The sequence below is a fragment of the Callorhinus ursinus genome, unplaced genomic scaffold (genome assembly GCF_003265705.2).
Source record: "Callorhinus ursinus isolate GAN/ISIS: 27379988/994484 unplaced genomic scaffold, GSC_fseal_2.0 scaffold2, whole genome shotgun sequence".
NCBI classification, from domain to species: Eukaryota; Metazoa; Chordata; class Mammalia; order Carnivora; family Otariidae; genus Callorhinus; species Callorhinus ursinus.
This window is the reverse complement of record NW_027397064.1, coordinates 57124713-57148346: the sequence shown is the minus strand read 5'-3', so window position 1 is coordinate 57148346 and position 23634 is coordinate 57124713. Positions and strand designations below refer to the sequence as shown.

General features: G+C 42.3%; 1 protein-coding gene and 1 pseudogene across 3 annotated transcripts; one reads left to right on the top strand and one right to left on the bottom strand.

Annotated features, from left to right (window-relative positions):
• Window positions 1–8385: 8385 nt before the first annotated feature.
• On the top strand, window positions 8386–20009 carry CDCA7 (cell division cycle associated 7). Of its 3 annotated transcripts, none has more exons than XM_025850169.1 (10): window positions 8386–8506; window positions 11186–11311; window positions 11727–11963; window positions 14525–14761; window positions 15056–15133; window positions 16158–16355; window positions 16924–17061; window positions 17634–17783; window positions 18199–18335; window positions 18697–20009. In XM_025850169.1, exons 1-10 carry the CDS (start codon window positions 8486–8488, stop codon window positions 18725–18727), a joined length of 1353 nt encoding a protein of 450 aa, XP_025705954.1. In that variant the 5' UTR covers window positions 8386–8485; the 3' UTR covers window positions 18728–20009. The 3 variants fall into 3 exon arrangements, with proteins under 3 accessions (XP_025705954.1, XP_025705947.1, XP_025705959.1); XM_025850162.2 differs by having other exon boundaries at window positions 16155–16355; XM_025850174.2 differs by lacking the exon at window positions 11727–11963 and having other exon boundaries at window positions 16155–16355.
• A 1375-nt stretch (window positions 20010–21384) lies between these two features.
• LOC112836090 (small ribosomal subunit protein uS19-like) lies at window positions 21385–21812 on the bottom strand (annotated as a pseudogene).
• Between the last annotated feature and the right edge of the window lie 1822 nt (window positions 21813–23634).

The window sequence follows — 23634 nt, the reverse complement described above, 5'->3', positions numbered from 1 at the left end:
ACGGAAGCAGCCCAAGTGCCCCTTGATAGATGAATGGATAAAGACGTGGTGTGTATACACACACACACACACACACACACACACACACACACACGAATATTACTCAGCCATAAGTGACATATGAATCATGTTAATTGAGGGCATCTCTGGAATCACACAATGGGAAAAGTCATGTGCTTATTAGGTTCAATAATAGTTTGAACTTGTGAAATGGAAACCCTCGTAGCCTGTGATAAGTATAATACCTAGAGCAAACAATAATATATAAAGAGATACACTAAGTTATAAATAAGTCAAAACTGAATTTTAAAAAATGTTCAAACTCATCGGAAAGCAGAATAAAACAGGGAAACAAAGAAACAGGAGAAAAAACAGGAAATAAAAAATTAAATGGTAAATTTAAGCCCCAATAGTTAAAATGTATTGAGCACTGAAGGGGGGGAAATTGGAGGGGGAGACCAACCATGAGAGACGATGGACTCTGAAAAACAAACTGAGGGTTCTAGAGGGGAGGGGGGTGGGGGGATGGGTTAGCCTGGTGATGAGTATTAAAGAGGGCACGTTCTGTGTGGAGCACTGGGTGTTATGCACAAACAATGAATCATGGAACACTACATCCAAAACTAATGATGTAATGGTGATTAACATAATAATAAAAAAATTTAAAAAAATGTATTGAGCACTGAGTATATGCCAGATATGTACTCATTTATTCCTCATGCCAACCCTATGAGGTAGACTTGGATTACTATCTCCGTTTTATAGACAATACAACCGAGATTGAGATTAACTTGCCCAAGATCATAAAACATGTGGTGGGTGACAGAGCTACCATGCAAACCCAGGCACCGCCCACACTATTTACCCTTATACTGTGCCAGACAGCATCTGAATACCCAGCCCCAGCTACTTAAGCACCACATTTGATACCACATGATAATTCTCTCATGCTCCCAGATAGCACAGATTGGACACCTGACATAGGGGCCACTGATCCATAATACCGTAGTGGTCCCATACACACATACACATATACGAGATGAACCTAAGCCAATCATTTTCTTTCTCTTGGTTTAATCTCTTGTTAATACCAAGAGATAATGCTGGCCAATGGTAAGATTGAAGGCAAAATGATGCTCTGTATCCAAGGCAGACAAAAGCTTGCTGTGAAGTCAGTGTCATGAGAACATAACGGACAGCAGGAAAGCTGGGTTGATCAGGACCGTGTTAAGGACAATTATCTAAAACTCGGAAAAATTAGAAACTGTAAAAAACTGGCTGTTAATGCTAGTCTAACAAATATACCACAGGATGCACGGCTTAAACAACAGACGTTCATTTCTCACAGTTCTGGAGGTTGGGAGGTGCATAATCAATGTGCCAGCAGATCCAGTATCTGGTGAGGGCCCTCTTCCTGGTTTGCAGATGGTGGTCTTCCTTAGATCCTCACAAAGTGGAGAGCAGGGAGAGAGGAAGCAAATTTTTCTCATGTCTCTTCCTATAAGGGCACTAACCCCACTCATGAGGGCTCCACCCTCATGACCTGATTACCTCCAAAGGCCCCACCTCCAAATATCAGCTCATTAGAGTAGATGTCCACATATGAATGGGGTGGGTAGAATGGAGGGTGGGCATACATTCAGTCCCTAGCACTGGCTCCATAAGTCACAAACACTAGCTGGTAATTGGGAAAGCCTAGTTATTCTAGTTGTCTTTCAGAGTAAGAGCTTGAAAGATCTAACCTAGTTTGTCACCAGAGTTGTAATGGCAATCCCGTCTCTATCATGAAAGCCTGGTCAAGCTGGTTCTGTTTGGACTCTTCTTCTTTAGAGACTGGAAGCCAACGTGGTTGTATTAATTTCCCGTGGTTGCCATAAACATTACCACAAAGTTTGTGGCTTAAAACAACAGAAATGTATTCTCTCACAGTTCCAGAGACCAGAAGTCTGAAATCAAGCTGTGGGCATGACTGTGCTTCCTCTAGAAGTTCAAGGAGAGATTCCGTTACTTGCCTCTTCTAGCTTCTGGAGGCTGTCCTTGTACCTTGGCTTGTGATTGCTCACTCCAATCTCTGTCTCCATCTTCAAATGACCTACTCTGTGACTTCTCTTCTCTTATAAAGACACTCGTTATTGGGTTTAGGGCCTACGTGGATAATCCAGGATGGTCTCCTTTCAAGGCCCTTAACTATATCTGCAAAGACCCTTTTCCTAAATGAACATTTACAGAATTTGGGTATTAGAACAAAGATATGTATTTTGAGGGGCCACAATTCAGCCCCCTACAGGTGTCCTGGGTGTGGTACCAGCTGTTTTTCTGATAAGCCTAAGGAAAAGCAAAGTAGAATAATAAGAGTTCAGGGGTGCCTGGGTGGCTCAGTCGTTAAGCGTCTGCCTTCGGCTCAGGTCATGATCCCAGGGTCCTGGGAAGCCTGCTTTTCCCTCTCCCACTCCCCCTGCTTGTGTTCCCTCTCTCACTGTGTCTCTCTGTTAAGTGAGAGACTGTTAAATAAAATCTTTTAAAAATAAAATAAAAAAATAAGCGTTCAGCTTTCTGTCAGTGTTCCTTAGTGAATTCTGTGGGTTGGGATATATGAAATTCCGGAGTGAGTGGTAGAGAAAGTATTAGTCCATAGCAGTTTGTATGCTTTACATTTGAAGCCTGAAGAAAGCTGCTTTGAAAAACGACTAAGATGAGCCATACCATTCACAAGGTTACCTCTGGGGACTCCAAAAGAGATAAAGAGAAAAAGCGGAAATTCTGCCAGTTGACCAGTGGAATTGATGGATCATATGGTATTTACGTTTAAGGTTTTAAGGACTGCTGGTAGACTGGTTTTGAATTCTATATGTCAATGTGCAGATTAGACTTCTCCCTAGGTCCCTCACCATCTTGAATTTGGTTCACTCCAGAAATTAACCAATCTATAGACAATCCCTAAGTTTCCTTTCAGCTAATAAACTTCCTCTTTCTGCAACGATTCTCTTTCCAAAGAGTTGCTTAAAAAGAAATCTGAAGAATTCTATGATCTGGAAAAATCACAACCATAATAGTTTAGAAGAAGTTGTCTATGCAATGAACAGAGACTGCTCACAACTAAAACAGAATTTTTTTTTTTTTTTTTTGCATCCTAGTTGTTTCCAGAAGGGGAAATGATCAAATTAAAAACAAACAAGAAGTTCTTGAGTAAAACCAAAAATCTTGCTAGGTGCCTATGGGCCCCAAGCTGCTCAGCAGGACTTTGCTACCATGTCCCAGAAGGCCAAGCAGGTGCTGGTCAGAGCCCCCAGGATAACTGAGAAGCACTTCATAGCTGGCTGCCCCATCAACAGACCCTCCCTTTCCCTGACTCCATTTTCCCTTCACACACCTCTCCCCCCACCCCCATCTTTCATCCCCTCCAAATCACCCTAAGTGCCTCAGCCTCTCTTCCTTGGCATGGTTTGTTTCTGTTATTTTAAGGATAGGGAGCCACTCTTGTTTTTTTCTGTTGTTTTTCCTGTGGTTTTGAAAGTCATTTGAGCTCATTCCAGATAATTTGGAAAGAACAAAAGAGGAGAAAAGAGAAGAAAAATCACCATTAGCTCCCCTATCCCAGAAGAAATCTCTGCCAACTTTCTGCTACATATCTTTCTGGACTTCTTTCCTCCCCTCATTGTGTTTTCTGAAGTTATTATATCAAAAAGATAAGAGATAACAAGTGTTGGCGAGGACGTGGGGAAAACAAAGGAAACCCTTGCACACTGTGGTGGAAATACAAATTGGTGTAGCCATTATGGAAAAACAGTATGGAGATTCCACAAAAAACTAAAAATAGAAATATATGATCCAGTAATTCCACTTCTGGGTCTATATCCAAGGGAAATGAAATCCCTACCTCCAAGAAATATTTGTACCCCTGTAAAAACACTTTATCAAGGGCAAATTTAAAAAGTTATAGAAGGAGAACAAGTTAGAGGGGAGTTGCGGTTGGTAAAATGTAGGCGGTTAGGTTATATTTATAGTTCAGCTTCCATAATGTTTGAACTGATTCAGTAATTAAAACATGACTTTATCTCATCTAGTGTTCAATGATGCTTTAACGCTTTATACCGTCAAATATTTCATAATGAACAATGCTTATCCATGAAAAAACAAGTATTTCCTCTTGCTAAAAACCACCAGATTTGCATTCATGTTTCCATATTCCTTTCTCTAACCAGGTATCCGATGTCTGCAAACGGACCTGCTCAACAGTGCAGACATATAATCAAAAGCAAACATACAAGTAGAGTTTGGAGAGGTAGGATTTGTGGACTAAACTCAACCAGGGTGGTAATGGGCTGGGCCCTCCCACAGAGTGGCTTCTGGCAACGGAAGGGTAACTTTAGGCCTTTTAGGTTTCTTGCCTTTGTACATCCTGAAAGCAGACACGGGGGAGGTAAATCTATAATTAGGGGGTTATTTAGAATAGAGATTTGTGACCTGACAGACTGCAACCTGTCTGTATCCACAAACACAGTGAAACCCCTCACCAGCCCTTTGTCTCTGGGTGTGCATGGTCTATTGAAGGTCTCTCATTTACTGAGCCACTTGGGTTCACGTTACATTTCCTGAGAGAAGGAAAGGTGTATGGGACAGAGAACAAATACACCCACGCATCTAAAAATGATCTTATTAATTCTTGCATTCTTTGTCTTAAAATCAATTATCTTGAGTTCAAGTTTGACTTCACCTTACCTCATTATTTAAGTGCTGAGTTGTCAAGTTTCAAACCCAATAATAGGAAATGGAATTCTTTGTGCAAGGTGAATAAAAGCTACAGGACAACACATACCTTAAAGCTCTTCAATAGGAGACAGTATTTTAGAAAGTTTTAGGTTTAAAATTCCATCTACAATCATTTTAGTTGGTAATAAGTATTTTCTGAGTACTTGTATTTACAGCTCTCATACCAGATACTGTCTGTAGATAGCAGGTACGTGCCTATGAAATGTCATTCCCTGTTACCTGTTGCTGAGCACACTGAATTTCCATTCTTATGCTTTTTGTGGCTTTCATTTAAAATGAACGTATTTACCAGGATACAATTAACATAGTGACTGAAGACCTTTATAAGGTACCTAAAATTGCAAGATGAACTTACATTCCCATTTATAGGACCCTGTAAAGGGACTGCATAGTTAACACTACAAACCTAGATCTTGATGGACAGATAGGTCAAGTGCTTCAGACTTAAAAATTTTATTATAAAATGTTTTGGATCCAAAAGAAAAAAGAAAACCCCATGGAAAGTAAAAATATAAAAGACATTCATGTGCCCACCACTCACATTTAACACTTTGCCATATTTGCTTCACACTATTTTTAAAGAAAGTAACAACAACAACAAAGCATTAATGATAGAGTGGAAGGCCTCACCTCTCTTTCCATCTTTCCCTCCTCAGAGTTTACTGTATCCTGTTTTGTTCATGTAGGTTTTTCTATACTTTCACAACTTAAGTAGATTTTAGGTTTCTTTTGTTTGGTCTTATGTTTCTAAAATTTGCCTAAGGGGTACAGTTTGCAGAAATGTTTGCAATTTGCTTTTTCATTCAATATTAAGATTTATCTACATTGGTGCAAGTAAGCCATACCATTCATTTGAATTACTGTTCAAATTCCATTCTATGAATATACCACCGTCTGTGCATCCATTTCCCTTCTGAGGGGCACTTAATTTGCCATATTTTACTATGATACACAATGCTAATATGAATGAACCATCCATCCCTCCAGTCCCATTAGCTCGATCTTCAAAGTAATATATCTGAGCAGTTCTCCCCACCCTAAAACTACCCTAGTCCAAGCCATCATTTTCTCCTCCAGGGGCTCCTAAGTGCCTTGAGCTTTCAATCCTGCTCCCCTTCAACCTACAGTTCATACAGTCCATGGGGGTCAGATTGGGTCTCTCCATCAAAATCCTTCCCATCATACCTAGGATAAAATCCAAAGCTCTTCCCATGGTCAGGAAGACCCCACACGATCTGGGCCCTCTCCCTTTCTTACCCTAGCTCTATAGTCACAGCATACTCGGCTTCTTCTGTTAGTTGCCTTATAGAGCCTTTGAACCAGCTATTCATTCTGCTTAAAACCAGCACTTCTCTTATCTCCTATGACTTCTTCCCTTCCCTTGCTTTACTCAGGCTCCTGATCAGGTAACACCTCAGAGAAGCCTTTCCTGTTTTTCTTATTTGAATTAATACCTCTTTCATTTCCTTTTTTTTTTCTTTTCAGAAGTTATCACACCTGAAATTATCTTGTTTACTTCTACTCCTCTGCTAGGATGTACACTCCCTGGCCTTTGAGTCTCCAGTTCTCAGAATAGTGCCTGCTGTAATAGGCATTGTCTATACTTAACCTGAATGAATGAGAGAACATCAGTACAAGACTCATCATGCACATTCTCCAGGATGCTATTTTGAAAATTCTGTCCATGGCGAAGCGCAATATGAAATACGCATTTATACAAAACACACACACACAAGTGACACAGTTCGAGAAAACAATACTCACACTTACTACTCATTTTTTACCCAATTTCAAAAAGAAAGAAGAAAGTGTGCTAGCTGTAACCCACTAAGTTGATTTCACAATTCACCAATGGGTTCTAACCAGCAGTGTGAAAAACTTTTTGGGGGGGTAATATACCTGGAAATGGTTTTGCTGGGTTTTACCAAATATCCCTGAACTGTCCTGTGAAGTAAAAAAAAAAAAAAAAAAAAAAAAAAATACACTTCTAACATTGCAGGAATTTCCTCATGTCCTTACCAGCACCTGGTCTTATCAGGTTTTTTTAAATTTTTGCCTCTGAGTGAAACTGTATCTGTTTTAATTTGCATCTTTCGGTTTACTAAAAAGACTGATAGACCAGACATCTTAATCTTAATATGTAAACGATTTTCTAGTGCCCCAAGAGAATTAAGAATTTTCCTATCAGAACTTCTCAGAGTCAAAGGACTTAATCTTCCCTTACTTTATGCATTTCACAATTCCAAATTCTCACATACTTCAGTGGCAAAAAACTGTATTCCCAAGGACACAGCACCAACGACAATTTTAGTTCTTTCACCATTTATATAGTTGTTTATTTACTCAATACTTATTGAGTCACTCACACCCCCCCCCCAATCACCACCACTGCCAAAAATTTCGCCAAACCAACCGCCTCTCTTGGCGCCTACCTTCGAGACCGTGAGTTCTTTGTCCCTTACACTGTGACAGAGTGACCATGGGCAGGCGTGTTTTAGAAAGGCTCGAAGACTCTGACCAAGACCCTCCCAATTCTTCCAATCCATTGTTCTCTGGTATTACTTGCGCACAAGTTTTTGTATTCAATACATCCAGAGAGGAGCGCGGTGTGTTCACGCATGCTCTCTTACTGTAAAGGAATTATTCCCGAGAGAAAAGTTTTTAAGGAGAAAATTCGAATGGTTTCATTTCAAGCACTTGTCTTAAGTATAAGATTATAATTAGTGTCTTCTAAAGCAACCCAAATCATCTTACTTTTTCTTCTAAAAGCTTTATTCCTGCTCTCTACAAATTTTTAAAACCTCACTTTATTGCGTCGGAACGTCAGATTTGATTAAAAGGGCAATTGAAAAATACCTCACGGTCATTCCAATTTCGGTAATTATAAATTCTGACGAAAGAAAAGATAGTCAAACCGCATTAATAGTCTTCAGCTTCTATCCTCAACAGGTAAATTTTAAAGCCTGTATGATCCCGCAGTAAGTCTTAACTAATGGCAGCGCCTTTTTGTCCATTAAAAAACCACAAGTCTTATGCAAAACAACGGCTTCCCGTGCTTTCTGGAAAAAAAAAAAATCAAGATTTTACTCCTTTTATTGCTGCAGATAATGATGTGGTTGCCAGATAAAGAGGTGCCACACTCAGAGACAGTGACTGGACTAATAAAGGGGGAATTCATGCTTAATTCTTTGATTTTTACGCTTAATAACGTAAACCGCACGCCGCAATGCAAGTGGTAAGAGCCAAAACCCGCAAGACTCTCGCTCTGCTCTCCATTACTCCGCACCTCGACTTCTCCTCTCCCAGCCCGGGAATTCATGCAAATCAGCCTGCTAACCCCGGGGCAATACGAACCTCTTTCGCGCCATTCGCTCAGGACCGTGCAGCAACCTAAAGAGAGTTGTCTAGAGCCCTAAAAGCGCCGCTTTTCCACGGCGGACTTTAGGGCATTCCAAGACTGTGCCCTGGGGTCATAATATTTTTGGGGCCGCTTTTTTCCCCAGTGCCGAAAGGGTCTCGCGCCTGGGTAGGCGGTTACCATAGCTTGCAGGACCTGCGCCCCAACGCGGGAAAGCCGGCCGGAGCCCCGCCCCTCGAGGCCCGGGTCTGAGCGCCCCGCCCGCTGCAGCTCCAGCTCCTTCAGCTCTGTGGGACCGCGGCGCGCGGTGCTTCGCTCTCCAGGCTCAGAGCGCCGGCCTGGGCGCCCGCCGCCAGCATGGACGCTCGCCGCGTGCCGGTGAGCGCTAGGCTGATGAACCCGAGGGGCGGGTGCGGTGGGTGCTGGGCGCGGACCGACTCCCTCTACCTCTGCGGTCCGAGTGCTGCTTATCAACTGGTGGCCGTCCTGGGCGGCGCCCATTTAGGCAAGCCCCAGATTTTATGCATTTCGCGTAATTCCGAGCCGGGGGCCGACCCCGCTGGGCGTGCGCACCCGGCGCGCTGGCGGTCGGAGAGTTGAGCAGTTTTCAGGTTGGTTGGCAGCGCTGGGGAGCCCGAAGCCACGTGCGCCTGAAGTGCACGTGCGCTCGGGGCCGGACAGCGGCCAGATCTAGCGGGTCCCCCATTGTGTTTGCCGGCCAGAGCCCGGGTGGAGGGGAGCGCCTCCCTCCCTGCACCCTGGGGGGTTTGCCCTACAGCAGTGCAGGCCTTTCCGAGGTGCCGCTGCGGGCGGGTGGGTGGCTCGCTGCGGCAAGACCTGCGCGCACCGGGGGGCCCTTTGGACCCGCTCCCCGCCGGATTTTGCGCTTGCCACACCAGCATCCGCTTTCTAACCGCTGAGTACCTGTGGGTTTGAAGTTTAAAGGTCTTGCAAAATGGTCTCTTTAGGACTTGGGTGCGCACAGGGGGGTAGGCATCGGCGATTAAGAGCACCTGAAGGTGCTGTTCAACGACCATTTGCTCGTTTCCCACTCCTCCACCCACCAACCTTACTCGCAGCTGCAGGACGTTTCCCTGAACGGAACGTTACTTTTTGCTCTAACGGAAACCGGAACGTAGGGTCTGCCCCAGGAGATGTTAGAAGATGGGGGTTGGGTGGAAAGGAAGAGTGTGACATGCTTAAAATAAATAAAGAGTGACACACGTGGGGAAGCTGTGGTTCTAGTGGGGGTGGGGTGTGGGAGAGGGCGTGTTGGGGGCGTGGTTTCAGACACTACTCTTGGGTGTAACCCGGCATTAGCTTTTAGGTTGGAGAAAGCCATGTGTAACAGGACTTGGAATCTGACGTGCCTGGGTTCAAATTTGGGCCATCCTGTGACGAATAATCCACTTAACCCTTCACGCCTCGGCTTCCCCATTTGTTAGGTGGGAATAGTGATAGCACCTTTGTTGCAAGGAATTAAACGTAATGTGAAAACATGCTTAGGGCCTGGCACGAAAAAAACACCTACTAAGTCGTATTAGTTTTTACCTGCCTGCCAGAAAAGTTCATCTCAACCATGACTATTTGCCTTTTTCTACGTCTTTTCCTCCAAACATGCGTTTGCCTGCTAACTAACTCTTGGCATGTGCTGACGTGTTAAAGCCCAGCGTATTGTCAGCTTCCAGTAGACTGCCTCCCTTGAGGCTGTCCTGGGCCTCTGACTGCTTGCAGGTAGATTGATGAGTAAATTGCTGCATTAGTGCAGGGAGCACTGCTGTCGTAGGAGATTACAGAATTGGGTTCTCCTTCCAGCTGTGTCCTCTTGGGCACTCTATTTCACGAGCCTTGAATTTCCTCACTTGGAAAATGGGGTGTTTGAGAGCCCTTCTAATAGGTAGTAGCACTACCTATTATCACATTTTTCTGCCTTTCTAAAAGGACAGAAGACATAATTTTATTTGCAAGAGATTGAAATGAAGTGCCTAATGTTAGATGTACAAGGAAGGTCAAGAATGTTCTTTCCACCTGACACCTCACATCTTGGCTTTATTTTGTGGGACCCATAGCAGAGCTTGCCTTTTAAAGTTTTCAGTGGGAGGAGTCATTTCTATTGTGTGGCCATATTTAAGAAAATTAAAACATAGGAACTAAAAACACTTAAGTCTCATTAAATGTTAAGAAATGCCAGAAACTGCTGTCTCTATCTTTAGATAGATGAGATGCTAATTGCATTTTCTGATGAGCAAAGCCAGGCTGTTCGGTGTTTATGAACAAGTAACCTACAAGTAATTTGTGACTTACAGAAGGACTTCTAAAAACTTAAGAATTGTATAGGAAGGGGACTTCGGAAAAAGCTGAATGTCAGGCCGGGCTGATAGAATGCTGGGATGGAATCGTGCATTCTACCTGGGTTTGGAGTGCTGTTTGACCTTTAACTTGCCTCCTTGTATGTTTGTTCACTCGGTTGATGTACTTGATTTGTAAGGGCTTGTGCTGAAATCACTGTACCCCTCTTGGTTAGAGCAGGGCCAGCTTGAAAGCCTGCCATCTTGAAGTAGAGGTGCTGCCCAGTTCTTGTAGTTTGGGAAATTAGCATCACAGTACATAGGCCAAAGCTTATATAAAAAGACCTCATTAGCTTGATTTTGGCTGAGGGAGAGAAATCACTCAACCATTTTGTACTTTTGAAATTTCCTTTTGGAAGTGCAATCTAATGTTTTTAACAGGCAGGTTTTAGGAGGTCAGCATTAAACCCCTTGGGAACTCCGTATCACACGCTCAGCTTGGGGGGAAAGAGGTGTTCAGTGAGGTAGTTCTGTAGATGTTTGATTGAACCGATAAATGTCCTTAACAATATTCCTTCAAAGGGATCCCCTTTGAAGATTTTACCAGGTTTTGAAAATATTGTTGTAGCATTCGCAAATCCTCCTTTTACTATGTAGGGTATAAGAAATGGATATATCTACTCTGTGCTGTTTCAGCTACTAAACTCAAAATGATGTCTTCAGTTGGTGTAAGCGACCCACTTAATAGTATTGCCATTTTCATTTACAGCAAAAGGATCACGGAGTAAAGAAGAACGTAAAGAAATTTAGATATGTGAAGTTGATTTCCATGGAAACGTCGTCATCCTCTGATGACAGTTGTGACAGCTTTGCTTCTGATAATTTTGCAAACACGGTAAGTGCTGCCTGAGAATAAACAGAATTGAGTCTGCAGTGCCCACAGTGCCCCAAATGCTTTGTGCGTGATTAAAGCTGCTTGCTTTTTGCCTGCATTTCTATACAGCCGCTAGAAAATACAGTATGCATTGTAATTTCATTTCACTTTTTGCTGTGGTTCTAGGTAGTAATTGTTGGAGGTAGATTAGCTACTTATTCTGTCTTTTTGAAATGTCGCCTAACCTAACATGCCTGATGATTTGCCATAACAACTCAGAAATCATTTGTAAACCTCTGAACCATTTTTCTTTGTAACAAAAGCTGTTCTCTTGTAGTGCACTTGTAAATGTGATTTGCTCTCTGCACGTTTATGGAAAATTGGTTCTTGAAAAAGGAAAAAAATGCACAACCACATTTATTTATTTATTTTACAGAAACCTAAATTCAGGTCAGATATCAGTGAAGAACTGGCAAATGTTTTTTATGAGGACTCTGATAATGAATCTTTCTGCGGCTTTTCAGAAAGTGAGGTGCAAGATGTGTTAGACCATTGTGGATTTTTACAGAAATCAAGGCCAGATGTCACTAAAGAACTGGCCAGTATTTTTCATGCCGACTCTGACGATGAATCATTTTGCGGTTTCTCAGAGAGTGAGATACAAGATGGAATGGTGAGTTTGAGAACCCATGTCAAGAAGTACCGTACATTTACAGGCATGACATACTTGTTTGAAGTTTTTTTCTCATAATTTAAAGTTTTTTTCCTCGTAATTTTCATTTTAGTCATGCCAGAAGATTTTGTTGACCTTTTTTAAAATTTTAAGTTATTTTCTTATCTTACAACAGTTTTTACTAATATAGTCCTACTTGTAAAGGTTGAACATTTTGTAGGCTCTGAAAGTCTTGGAAACTGGTAAGATAAAATTGGCCAACCTCCAGATTTCTGTTGCCACAGAAATCTAGCCTGATGATCAGAAGCCCACATGTCCTCAAGATTAGCTATATTTGTATTTAAGTTCAAGTGCCCAGCCCAGTACTGGCCCCGGCCTGGAGCAGGCCTTTGGTAAATGTGGGTTCTGGTGGTGGACCTAGACCTCATTTGGAAAACCTGTGATAATTCATGTGCAGGAGTTTGAGTGCACATAATGACAATTAGGGCCCTTCCTGCTTTCACTTGTGCTCCTTGGCTGGCTTTTCTTGTGCACGCTGCTTTACCTTTAACCTCTGTCATTCTGCTCAGGCCACTGCTGCTGCTGCACCTCGGTCCCACTCTCCCTGAGCATATTGTTTAGTTCTGCAGACTCTGGTTAGCAGGACTGTCTCAACAAAGGAAGCAGTGTGTTGATTTACAGTCAGGTGCATGCTCTTCAGCTCATTGGGGTCTGATGGGGAGCCACTCCCAGCGACCACAATGATGCTGACATAAGTGAGAACATCTGGCCAAGGAGTGTTTATCACGGTGTAACTTGGTGGTAATGTAACATTGCCTCTAAGAAGTGATGGTCCAAATCAATGCAGATTGGAGTTCTTGTAGGGGCTAGTCTCTTAAGTCTGCATGTGACCTAAACATTGTCTAGCCTGAGTCATTTCGGGGCAGTGTTTACACTCTTTGTAGATGGTGTTTGTTTCAATTAATAAGATGCCAATCGATTAAAAGTCTTAAGAACTCGTAAAAGTTTGTCATTTTCTCGTGTCGGGCACACTAAAAGTACATGAAGAATCCTAGAAGCTGTGCAGATTTAAGAAGTGTTTGGATGTTAAAAAGTGGCTGTTCCATTTCTGGGACTTTATGGGTGATATATTTTCTTTTCTCAATCAATTTTTTTTTTCAGCCATCACTACAATCAATTTAGAATATTTTCATCAGCTCCCCCAAAAAACCTTGTCCCCATTAGCAGTCACTTCTCATCCTTTCCCAGTACCCCCAATCGTCAATGGGCAACCACCAATTTGTCTGCCACCATTGTAGATTTCCTACTCTGGACACTTCGTACGAATGAAGCCGTACGCTATGAGGTCTTTCGTGAATGGCTTCTTTCACTTCATGGAAGGTTTTCATGTTTCTTCAGTGTTGTGGCATGTGCTAGTACTTAATATCTTTTTATTGCCGAATAATATTGTGTGAATGTACATTTTACTTATCCTCTTCATCAGTTGATGGATTTGGCAGTTGTTTGCACCTTTTGACTATTGTGAATAGCACTACCGTGAACATTCACATACAGGTTTTTGTGTGGACATAATACTATCAGAGTATATATACGAACAAGTCCTATAGTAACTCTGGCCTTTTGATGAACTGACAGGCTGTCTTCGGCTGCACTCTTGCATGTTCCTACCAAAAGTGTATGTGGTTCGAGGTTCTCTACATCCTTGCCATACTTGCTATTGATTCAGCTCCACTAGTGGGTAATGAAACAGTATCTTGTGATTCCGATTTGCTTTTCCCTGATGGCTAATTTTAATATATTTTTAATGATGGAACCCCACTTTAATTTTGAAATCTCAAAATTTTTTTTTAATTTTAAGTTTACAGTAAGTAGGTTAGAGAGGTACCTCAAATAGTCAAATTCATAGAGACAGAAAGTAGAATGGTGGTTTCCAGAGGCTAGGGGGTAGTGGGGAGTTAGTGTTGAATGGGTGCAGAGTTTCAGTTTGGGAAGATGAAAAAGTTCTGGAGACAGATGGTGGTGATGGCTGTACAACAGTGTGAATGTCCTTAATGCCACTGAACTGTACACTTAAAAAGGGTTAAAATGGTGAATTTCATGTTATACCTGTTTGCTGCAAAATTTTTAAAAAGTAGATTAGAGCACTCAGGCACCTGTAATATAGTTTAATGCCAAACATTGAAACCATGTTTGTGGGAGAACACATATTTGTTTTTATAGGAATTCGTTTAAAAAACAAAAGATCTATTTTTGAATTAAAAAGGGAGCTGGGATTTTCACATTAAAAAAAAGATTCAGAACCACTGGCCTAAGGGCTATGCAGATGGTTTATAAAGACGTGTCTCAGGCTACAGGAGTTCAGTTACCCTGATTATTGTATTTATTTGTAATTCCTGATTTTATTGCCCAGAGCTGTCAATTAAAATTGACAATTAAGGTGTTCAATTAAAATTTATTTGATGTCAGTGTCTTTTGTTCAGAAGGGATTTTGTAGTCATATTGGTGCAGCCTGTCAGACAATCAACAAGTCATTAACGACTCCATTGTTCCTGGTTAACTAGAGACTGCAGTCAGACCACACTGGCTACAGGACCCGCAGCCAGTGCCGACGGTCCGGACCGCTCCGGGTGGCCATGAAGTTTCCAACCCAAAAAACCAGGGGAGCCACCAACAAAAGAGCAGTGCCCCCCCAGCCCCCTGAGAATACTGTAACCGATTCCAGTTCTGATTCAGAAGATGAAAATGGAATGAATTTTTTGGAGAAAAGAGCTTTAAATATAAAGCAAAACAAAGCAATGGTAGGTATCTGACTTTGTGATAACACTAATAACCCTTCCCGTCCTTTCTGTAAGCTGCTCATTGCTTATACCTGTGTCCTAAGAATTATTTTCAATGTAACTTAAGTATTCACAATGTGTGCTTTAAAATGTGCTGCTTTTCCTAAGTTAACTTCTCTTTTTTAATCTATTAAAGTCTTGGTAAATGTATAGGTGAAATCAGAAACTCGAGATGTGCTACTAATTTCCAGAAGTTGCTTTTTTTCAGCAGTTATTCTAAACTAATAATTTCTGTTGAATATCCTCCCTTTTTAGCTTGCAAAACTAATGTCAGAACTAGAAAGCTTCCCTGGCTCATTCCCTGGAAGGCGTTCCCTACCAGGCCCCAGTACAGTAAGTGCAAATCCTTGTTTATATTGTAATATTTTGGACAGGTCTAAGATAGATTTATTTTTAAGATTTTATTTATTAGAGAATGGGCGGGGGGGAGGGGCAGAGGGAGGGGGAGAAGCAGACTCTCACTGAGCAGGGAGCCCAAGCCGGGCTCTGTCCCAGGACCCCGGGTTCAGGACCAGAGCCGAAGGCAGACGCTTAACCGATTGAATAACCCAGGTGCCCCTAAATTTGTTATTTTAAAATCCAGTTTCCTTATTTTGTGTAGTCCTACAGACAAAGAAGTAAACCTTCTAACAGATCTCTGGGACCTCTTCTGTACATGCTAGGACAGATCTGGCCTCTCCAAACCATGCTTCTGCAGCGCTTAAACCCCTTTTGATTGGCTATTTCTCTCCTTCCCAGCTAAATTAAGCCTCTCAAGGGTAGGGAGTAAAGATTGAATTTTTTTTTTTTTTCTGTATCCCTAGCATTAGGATATTCCTTCCTTCCTCTGCTGCATTTCCTAATAATAGAGGTTTTTAATAACTGAGAATGGGAGGAAAAAACAATTTCTTAACCAAGTCATGGCCTAATATATGTGATTATCTTCTGAGGAACTAAGCTGATGCAACTAAGGGGAATTTGATGTGTCTGCTCCCTGAGGAGAAGGGGAAGAGGCAAGCAAGAAACAGAAGAAGGAAAACCATACATATATTTCTCTCTTGTGCCGTGTAGAAATACTGAGTATGTTTCAGGGCTCAAGAGATATTGTAGAAAGGGTTTTTTTGGAAAACAAGATCTGTTCTTAAGTGGAAGAATAGAAGGATCATCTCTCAGTCTGAGAGAAATGGCTTGGTGTTAGAAGAGCAGAATTACAACAGCTGTATCATTTTGGGGCTCACTTTCCATGCATTATGGAAAGGACAAAGGATTAGGAAATGGAGCTCCCCTTTTACTTAAACAAAAACGTACTTAAGGAGAAGGTGCCACTTCTCTTCATTCTGGAATAAATGGGTTCCATCATGTGTGTTTTGTTTAGCAGTCAAAGACCCCCCGAAGGCGTACATTCCCAGGTGTAGCTTCCAGGAGAAACCCTGAACGAAGAGCTCGTCCTCTTACCAGGTCAAGGTCCCGGATCCTTGGGTCCCTTAGTGCTCTACCCACAGAGGAGGAGGAGGAAGAGATGGAGGATAAGTACATGCTGGTGAGAAAGAGGAAGACCATGGACAACTACATGAATGTGAGCTCTCTGCACTTGTGCTTGCTCTTCTGTTTGTTATCTTCTGTAGGCCCAGTATCCAAAACACAGCACAGGGACCCATGTGGCCTCAACACCAGATGACCCATAGTAAACGTTCTCAAATCATTCAGAATTGTTAATGTCGTATAAACTTATTTGATGTGTTTTGTTAGCAGGTGAGAAGGTCAAAGCTTGCTTGCTTGCCTTTTTTTTTTTTTTTTAAGATTTTATTTTTAAGTAATCTCTACATCCCACATGGGGCTCAAACTTGTAACACCAACATCAAGAGTTGCGTGCTCTACCGACTGAGCCAGCCAGAGTGCCGCCCCCACCTTTTATTTCAAGATTTTATTTTTAAGTGGCCAAAGCTTTCTTCAGCTTCTTAATGTAGGAATCATTTCCATGATGTTGTCCCATTATCTTTAGTAAACTTAACTTGCCCCTTCTCCATAAGCTATAAGAAAGATTTCTAGGTTGAATTCTTCATGAAGAAATTACAAATCATGTATCTGGGATTCAGAGCTGGGGAGAGCCAGTAGAACACCATTCCATGAATTTTGTCATGCAGGAAGATGACATGCCCAGAAGTCGTCGTGCCGGATCCATGACCCTTCCACATATAATTCGCCCTGTGGAAGAAATTACAGAGGAAGAGCTGGAGAACATCTGCAACAACTCTCGAGAGAAGATCTATAACCGCTCATTGGTACGAACCTCTCTAAGTCGTATCTGTGAACATGAACATCTGTGAGAGAAAGGATAGCTTCTATCCTTAGAGTTTTGCTAATGTTAAAGGTCTTAGCATATTTGATATGTGCCTGTGTGTTTTTTTGATACAAGGAAAGTTTTTTAGCATCCTTGGGATATACATCTCTTAGTCTGCAGTAATGGTATTTGCCTAGTAAGCCTTTGGTAGCATTTGATTTTTCTTTTAATTTAGAAATTGATTCAACATGTTTACTGTGTGTACGTCTACATACACAGGTGCTGGGGTATAGTGTGCTAAAAATAAAGATTGGGGTATTTTTTTTGCATAAGATGTTTTCTTGCAGAAAACTAGTTTTGATAATATTAACTATTGCATCTGCCAGTTGATGAAGTCACCATGCTTGATTTGTTTTTCATGCCCTTGGCATATACATGTGTATGTAGATTTAACATAGGATTGAAAGACAAATTGTCAGACACCATCTACAAAGAAGGACGTTCTTTATGCCATTTTTCTATACAAAAAGCAGTGTTTTGTTCTTTTTTTCCATCTTATTTGCCTCTTTGTAGGGATCTACTTGCCATCAATGCCGCCAGAAAACTATTGATACCAAAACAAACTGCAGAAACCCAGAGTGCTGGGGTGTTCGAGGCCAGTTCTGTGGTCCCTGCCTTCGAAACCGTTATGGTGAAGAGGTCAAGGATGCTCTGCTGGATCCAGTAGGTGCTTGAAGGGTGGTCCTGTGGACTTAAATGTTAGCCATGAGTTGAAGGGGCCAGAAAGGGTAACAGTGAAAGGATCGAGCCTTAGAGTTGTGGGGTGCATGTTTCAGGGGAGGCTGATGACTTCATAGACAAGTCTGAGCCCCCCCCTCCAGAGTGCTTGGTTGGGACCAGACCATACAGGGGAAGTTGACTCTACCCTTGCTAGTTGCTGTGTAACCTCTGCTGCATTTCCTAAGAAAACATCAGGAGGACTAATGGAAATTAATCATATTAAGCTTTTGCTGTTACTTAAAAAAAAAAAAGTAAATGCAATTGATGTACCTACCTTAGAGGTTAAATAAGAATAGGTAAGTAAGGGGAGGAAAGTTAAGATTTGATTTAACTGTGCCTTTTCACAATTCTCCTTCAGAATTGGCATTGCCCGCCTTGCCGCAGAATCTGCAACTGTAGTTTCTGCCGGCAGCGAGATGGGCGGTGTGCGACTGGGGTCCTTGTGTATTTAGCCAAATACCATGGCTTTGGGAATGTGCATGCTTACTTGAAAAGGTAAATGGCTGGTTTTTCTCTCTTCCACACCCAAATCTTACATTCACGTTTGTGTCTTAATGAAAAGATAATAGAAGTGAAAATAGCGTTTGTCTCCGGGGGGTGAGGACTGCAGGTTTTGACTGCAAAGGGGCACATTGGGAGTCTTTTCAAATGTTGGAAATGCGTTCTGTCTTCATCTGGGTGGTGGGGACGTGTGTGTGAGGGCATAAAAATTCCAGTTGTTATGTTTAGATGTATGCACTTAACTACATATACTATAACTCAATGAAAACATTTTGAAAACTGAATTAGGCTTTCCAAAGAACATTCTTAGGTTGAAAGCCGTATCCTGACCTGTTCCCTTCCTTCTCTCTTTCAGTCTGAAACAGGAATTCGAAATGCAAGCATAGCATTTGGAAGATCCACTCTCCGTCTTCCACTGTGCAAAGCTTCCTAAAGTTTTTGGTTTTGTCACATGATTGGAACCCGAGTTAAGAATTTTGATGATAAGCCAGTTTTATAGGAAACGCAAATCAAGTTAATCTCACTAGACACACATGTCCCTGACCATCACAGAGGTTTATCGCTTAGCTATACTTTACCCTCCTGCAGTTTCTTCTTCACTCCCCCCGCCACCCCATACCATCCCCCCTCTATTTCCGGTGATTCTCTCCCAGCATTTTGTTTCCGATTCCTTTTAAATGGCAATTTTAGGAAAGCATGTTTGATTTAATTGGCGTTGAAATAGCCCTGGAATCCACCCATAAAACCAAGCACTTAGAAATACAGTAGTAATGTTAACTAACTACATCTGAATTCCAGAGAACAGCCCTCTAACTTGTTTACGAGAAAGCTGTATAATTTTAGATTTAGCGTTCATACTAGTTGATGTTTTTTAACAGAATCAAGGCACACAAGTCTTAAAACCATGTGGAAAAATTGGGTAATTGTTGTAAAGTGGAGTATATTACTTTGGATGCCTCTCATGAGAATATTCCATGTATTATGCTTATTTTACAAGTTGCCCTGGTTGAGACTCAGTTGCTTCTGCTTTCTTCCACTACAAGGTTAAGTAATGCATCTGGCTCTCACAGTCCAAGGGCAGTGCTGTATTCAAAATCATTGTAGAAAAGACATCCCAGGGAGTTAGGATGGTGAGGTTTCAGGAATAGGCTGACTTGAATTCATGCTGTAACACTTCAGCATAATTGTAGTTTGCCAAGTTTATTTTGGTTTGTATGTAAGGTGTTTCAAATTCCTGATCATTTTGCATGGAAAATTAATAGTAATACTCATCTACTACTAGTCTTTGCGATGTTTGCTTTCTTAAAGTTATAAACTAAGCACAGGGTTCATGTTCAGCTTTTAAGCACTTTTATAACAATGAGAAGTGCCTTTTTAGAATTGGGTGACTTTCAACAGTTTGTTAACTTGCCATCTCTACCCTTTTAGTTTCTGGGCAGATTTCATGTGTCGTGCCCTACCCCACTCTCCTTTTGTATTAAATCATTTTGTAGAGGTGGAATCTTAAGTGTTTGTGTGTCCGTTTTCTTTGCATGTGCAGCCTTTTGCTGTGCCTGTTCAGTGTTTGATGCCTAATTGGATATTGAATCAATAAGTGTAAATAGAGCTTTTGATCTGTAATGCTTTTATACAAAGTTTTTTATTTTAATAATAAAACATTTTATTCTAGCTTGTCTGTTTTTTTTTTCTTTAATACTCATTCTTACTGGACTGAATCCTAATTTTTTCCTCCTATTAAAACAAAAGACCATTTCTACCTTTTAAGTCTCTGAAGGTCAAGGGCCAGCTCTTTTGAATAGGACCTAGCTTGGTGATATAACCAACCAGTAGCTGTGCTCAGAAAATCAGCTGAGACAGCTACATCCCAAGATAGAAAATAATACAAGCTCATGAAGTTTTACAATACTGTTTTCCTTCACCATTTGCTAACCCAAGAGCTAACAATACCTGGCTTGATTTTATCAACCATTTGAATATTTAAGGCATGCTGTACCTTGAGGCCTGTTCCAGGAGTGAGAGAAGCAAAAGACAAGGCATGGTCTAAAAGCACTCATAACCCAATTTATTTATTAGTTTTTTTTAAAGATGTTTATTTATTTAACAGAGAGAGAGAGCACAAATAGAGCAGCAGGCAGAGGGAGAAGCAGGCTCCCCGCTGAGCGGGGAGCCCCATGTGGGGCTTGATCCCAGGACCCTGGGAGCATGACCTCAGCAGAAGGCAGACGCTTAACCGACTGAGCCACCCAGGCGCCCCTCTCAACCCAATTTAGACCAGAGTTGGCAAACTACAGCCTGTAAGTCAGATCGTACTATAGCCGATATTCATATGGCACTTGCACTAAGTATTACATTTTTAGAAGGTTGTAAAAAAAAAAAAAAGCAAATGGCACTATGGTCCGCAAAGCCTGAAATGTTTACAGTGTGGCATTTAACTGTAGGTTTGCTGACATAGGCTCTAGACTTATCTCAGAAATCGTATTCACTCGGGGGAAAAGATCAAACTATATGAAGTTAATACAACTGGTATTGTAGACAGATGCAAAAGAATCGGGTATTTCTTCTACTAAACTTGGGAATCTTAACCCAAATTCTAATCTGACCCTTTTTTAGGGAGGTAATTGGGAAGGTTAAATTTTTGGGAGTTTGTAAAATTGGTGGCTGTTGGGAACATTTTTGGTGTTCACCATGTTTCAATATGAAGTGGAACTGAAGTGGTTTTTCATTCAAAAATAGTGACTAGCAACAGCTGATTCTGAGACACCCTTACAGGATTGACAGTCTAAAAATAAAGTTCTGAGTAGGAATGAAAGAAAAAGGCATTTTCTCAGTGTCAGGTGTTATAGAACACTTGATGGGCCCGTGGGTTTGGTAATGGCTCCTGTCTTAGAAAAAAGAAACCCATCAGTTGATCAGTCTCAGCCTTGCCTGGAGGCCCCGAACTTTCTCCCACACACCCCACTGCAAAGCTCCACACACCGTCCTTACAGTTGAAAGAACTTGTGTTTTAAGAGAAGTCTGTGCCTTTATTGGCTGAACAGGTCACTTACAGAGGGATGAAGTGGAAGGAGTGGGTAGCCCCGATGCCAGCCCAGCCGAGCTTCACTGGCTTGCAGGTAATGGAGAACTCCCCCAGGTCGCAGCCAGTCATCTCCGGCTTGATACCCACCTGGCTGGAGGTCTTGCCGCTGTAGACACGCACCCTGCTGCCCACCTTCCCCGTGGAACAGGTGCGCTCTAGCCTCCCGGTTCCCCTCCATGGGCGGTGCCTCTTGGGCCTCGAGCAGGCGCCTCAGCCTCGCGTGCTGCTCCCTCCGCAGGCCCCGCGTGCCCCTAGGGAGGCCACCCAGCCGCGGGGCCCCTGAGTGGGTGCATGAGTTGCGCGAGGGACAAGTCCAGAAGCCGGTCAAGGCCCCCGCGGCAGTAGGTGAACTTGAGGGAGGCCCGGTGCTGCCTCTGCTCCGCTTCCGCCATCTTGTTGGCTCTTCGGAAAAAGTGAGAACTCGAGGTTTTGGGTTTTTTTAAAATATTTTATTTATTTGACAAAGATTGAGAGAAAGCACAAGCAGGGGGAGCGGCAGAGGGAGAGGGAGAAGCAGGCTCCCCACTGAAGAGAGAGCCCGATGCGGGGCTCTAACCCTGCGACCCCCCCCCCAATCATGACCTGAGCCTAAGGCAGGCACTTAACCGACAAAGCCACCCAGGCGTCCCAGAGACGACACTCAAGTTTCGACAATTCGATGTGTAGAGTAGTTTACAGCATTTATGCTCCAGCAATAGTCTTTCCATTTGTCGCTCCAGCCTGGGTTCCCGAGGTGGAGAGGATGTCCACCGTTACCTTCAGCGACCAAGAGTTTGAGGAATGAAATAGAGACTGTAATAGCCTTCAGTAGTTTAATAATGAAGAGGGGGAAAGGCAGTAGGGGATGCTGCAGGAGGGGCATATTTGTGTTTTATTTTGCTTTTAAAAGAAGTGAGAGGGAGCTCCTCATGGCTCAAGGTCAGGTGGAAAATTGGGTTATTTGCATACCAGGGGAATGGAGTAAGAGTTCAGTGCTTTGAAGCGTGGCTGCAAAGTATTAGGTTCTGAGAGGAAAGTGATAGCAAGTCCTAAGGGGACTAAAAGGTGAGCAAATGTTATTTTATCTTAATGTTAACCACACATCTTAAGGATGAGGAAGTAAATCCATAGAAGTTGAGGAAAATGCCCAATGCCACATAGCTAAAATGTCAGAGCTAGAGGGTTGTTCCAGGGAGGAGGCCTTTATCTTTTTTTTTTTTTTTTAAACTAAGCTGAGCTTGCCTGCCTTAAAAAAGGAGAAGGAGGTTCTGTCCGTGAAAACAAGGGCATACTGGGTGCTGAAGTGGATTTTGCAGAAAACTTGAACAGAGGGAGACTGGAGGTCTGGGAGGGGACTGAGAGCTTCTGTGGTCACGGATAGTGGGAAACCTGGGTATTGGATCATCCAGCAGGGATGTTGGCAACCCCTGAAGCTTTTAACTGTAGGGCATTGAAGTTCTGTGGGTAGAAGACAACCTTTTATTTTTTATTTTTTTAGATTTTATTTATTTAACACAGAGAGAGACACAGCGAGTGAGGGGACACAAGCAGGGGCAGTGGGAGAGGGAGAAGCAGGCTTCCCGCTGAGCAGGGAGCCCGATGTGGGGCTCTATCCCAGGACCCTGGGATCATGACCTGAGCCGAAGGCAGATGCTTAACCATCTGAGCCACCCAGGCGCCCCCGAAGACAACCTTTTAAATAATTACAACGTTGAGGGAGGCTGAAGATAAGAGGGGACAAGAACTTCAAAAGGAGGCGTTGCTGAGACAGTGGAGGATGCGCTAAAGCTTGGAGTGGCAGCAGGAAGCTGGGGAATCTGCTTAGGGATGGTGTAAGAAATGGGCTCTTGGTTGCAGAGAACCTGGCATGTTCCAGATACAGGCCTCCATCCATTATAATATCCAGGTGATGAAAGACTTGTTTGAAAGAGCAAGAAACAAAGGAGACACCATTTAAGGCTAAAAGCCACTAACATTTTGGCTTTTTCAATCTCCCTTGCATTTTGTTTTATAGGGTAGTATTTATACTACATGTACAACTTTTTTTTAGCATCAAGGATGTGAAAACCTTTTAAATGGCTATCCAGTATTTGTTTATATGGATGCTATATATTTTACTTAACAACTTCCAATCTTGGGGGTGCCTGAATTATTAATAATCTTTTGCTATTATGAGTAATGCTGTAGTTAGTACTGTTATGGCTAAATCTTGAGTTAGAAATAGAGTTCTAGAAA

Excerpts from the sequence above, each read along its gene's own strand:
- CDCA7 (XM_025850162.2), top strand. The coding sequence starts at position 8,486 with ATGGACGCTCGCCGCGTGCCG. Across the intron at positions 11,964-14,524 it reads GTGAGATACAAGATGGAATG|AGACTGCAGTCAGACCACAC; the intron begins GTGAGTTTGAGA and ends CTGGTTAACTAG. Across the intron at positions 16,356-16,923 it reads CCATGGACAACTACATGAAT|GAAGATGACATGCCCAGAAG; the intron begins GTGAGCTCTCTG and ends TTTGTCATGCAG.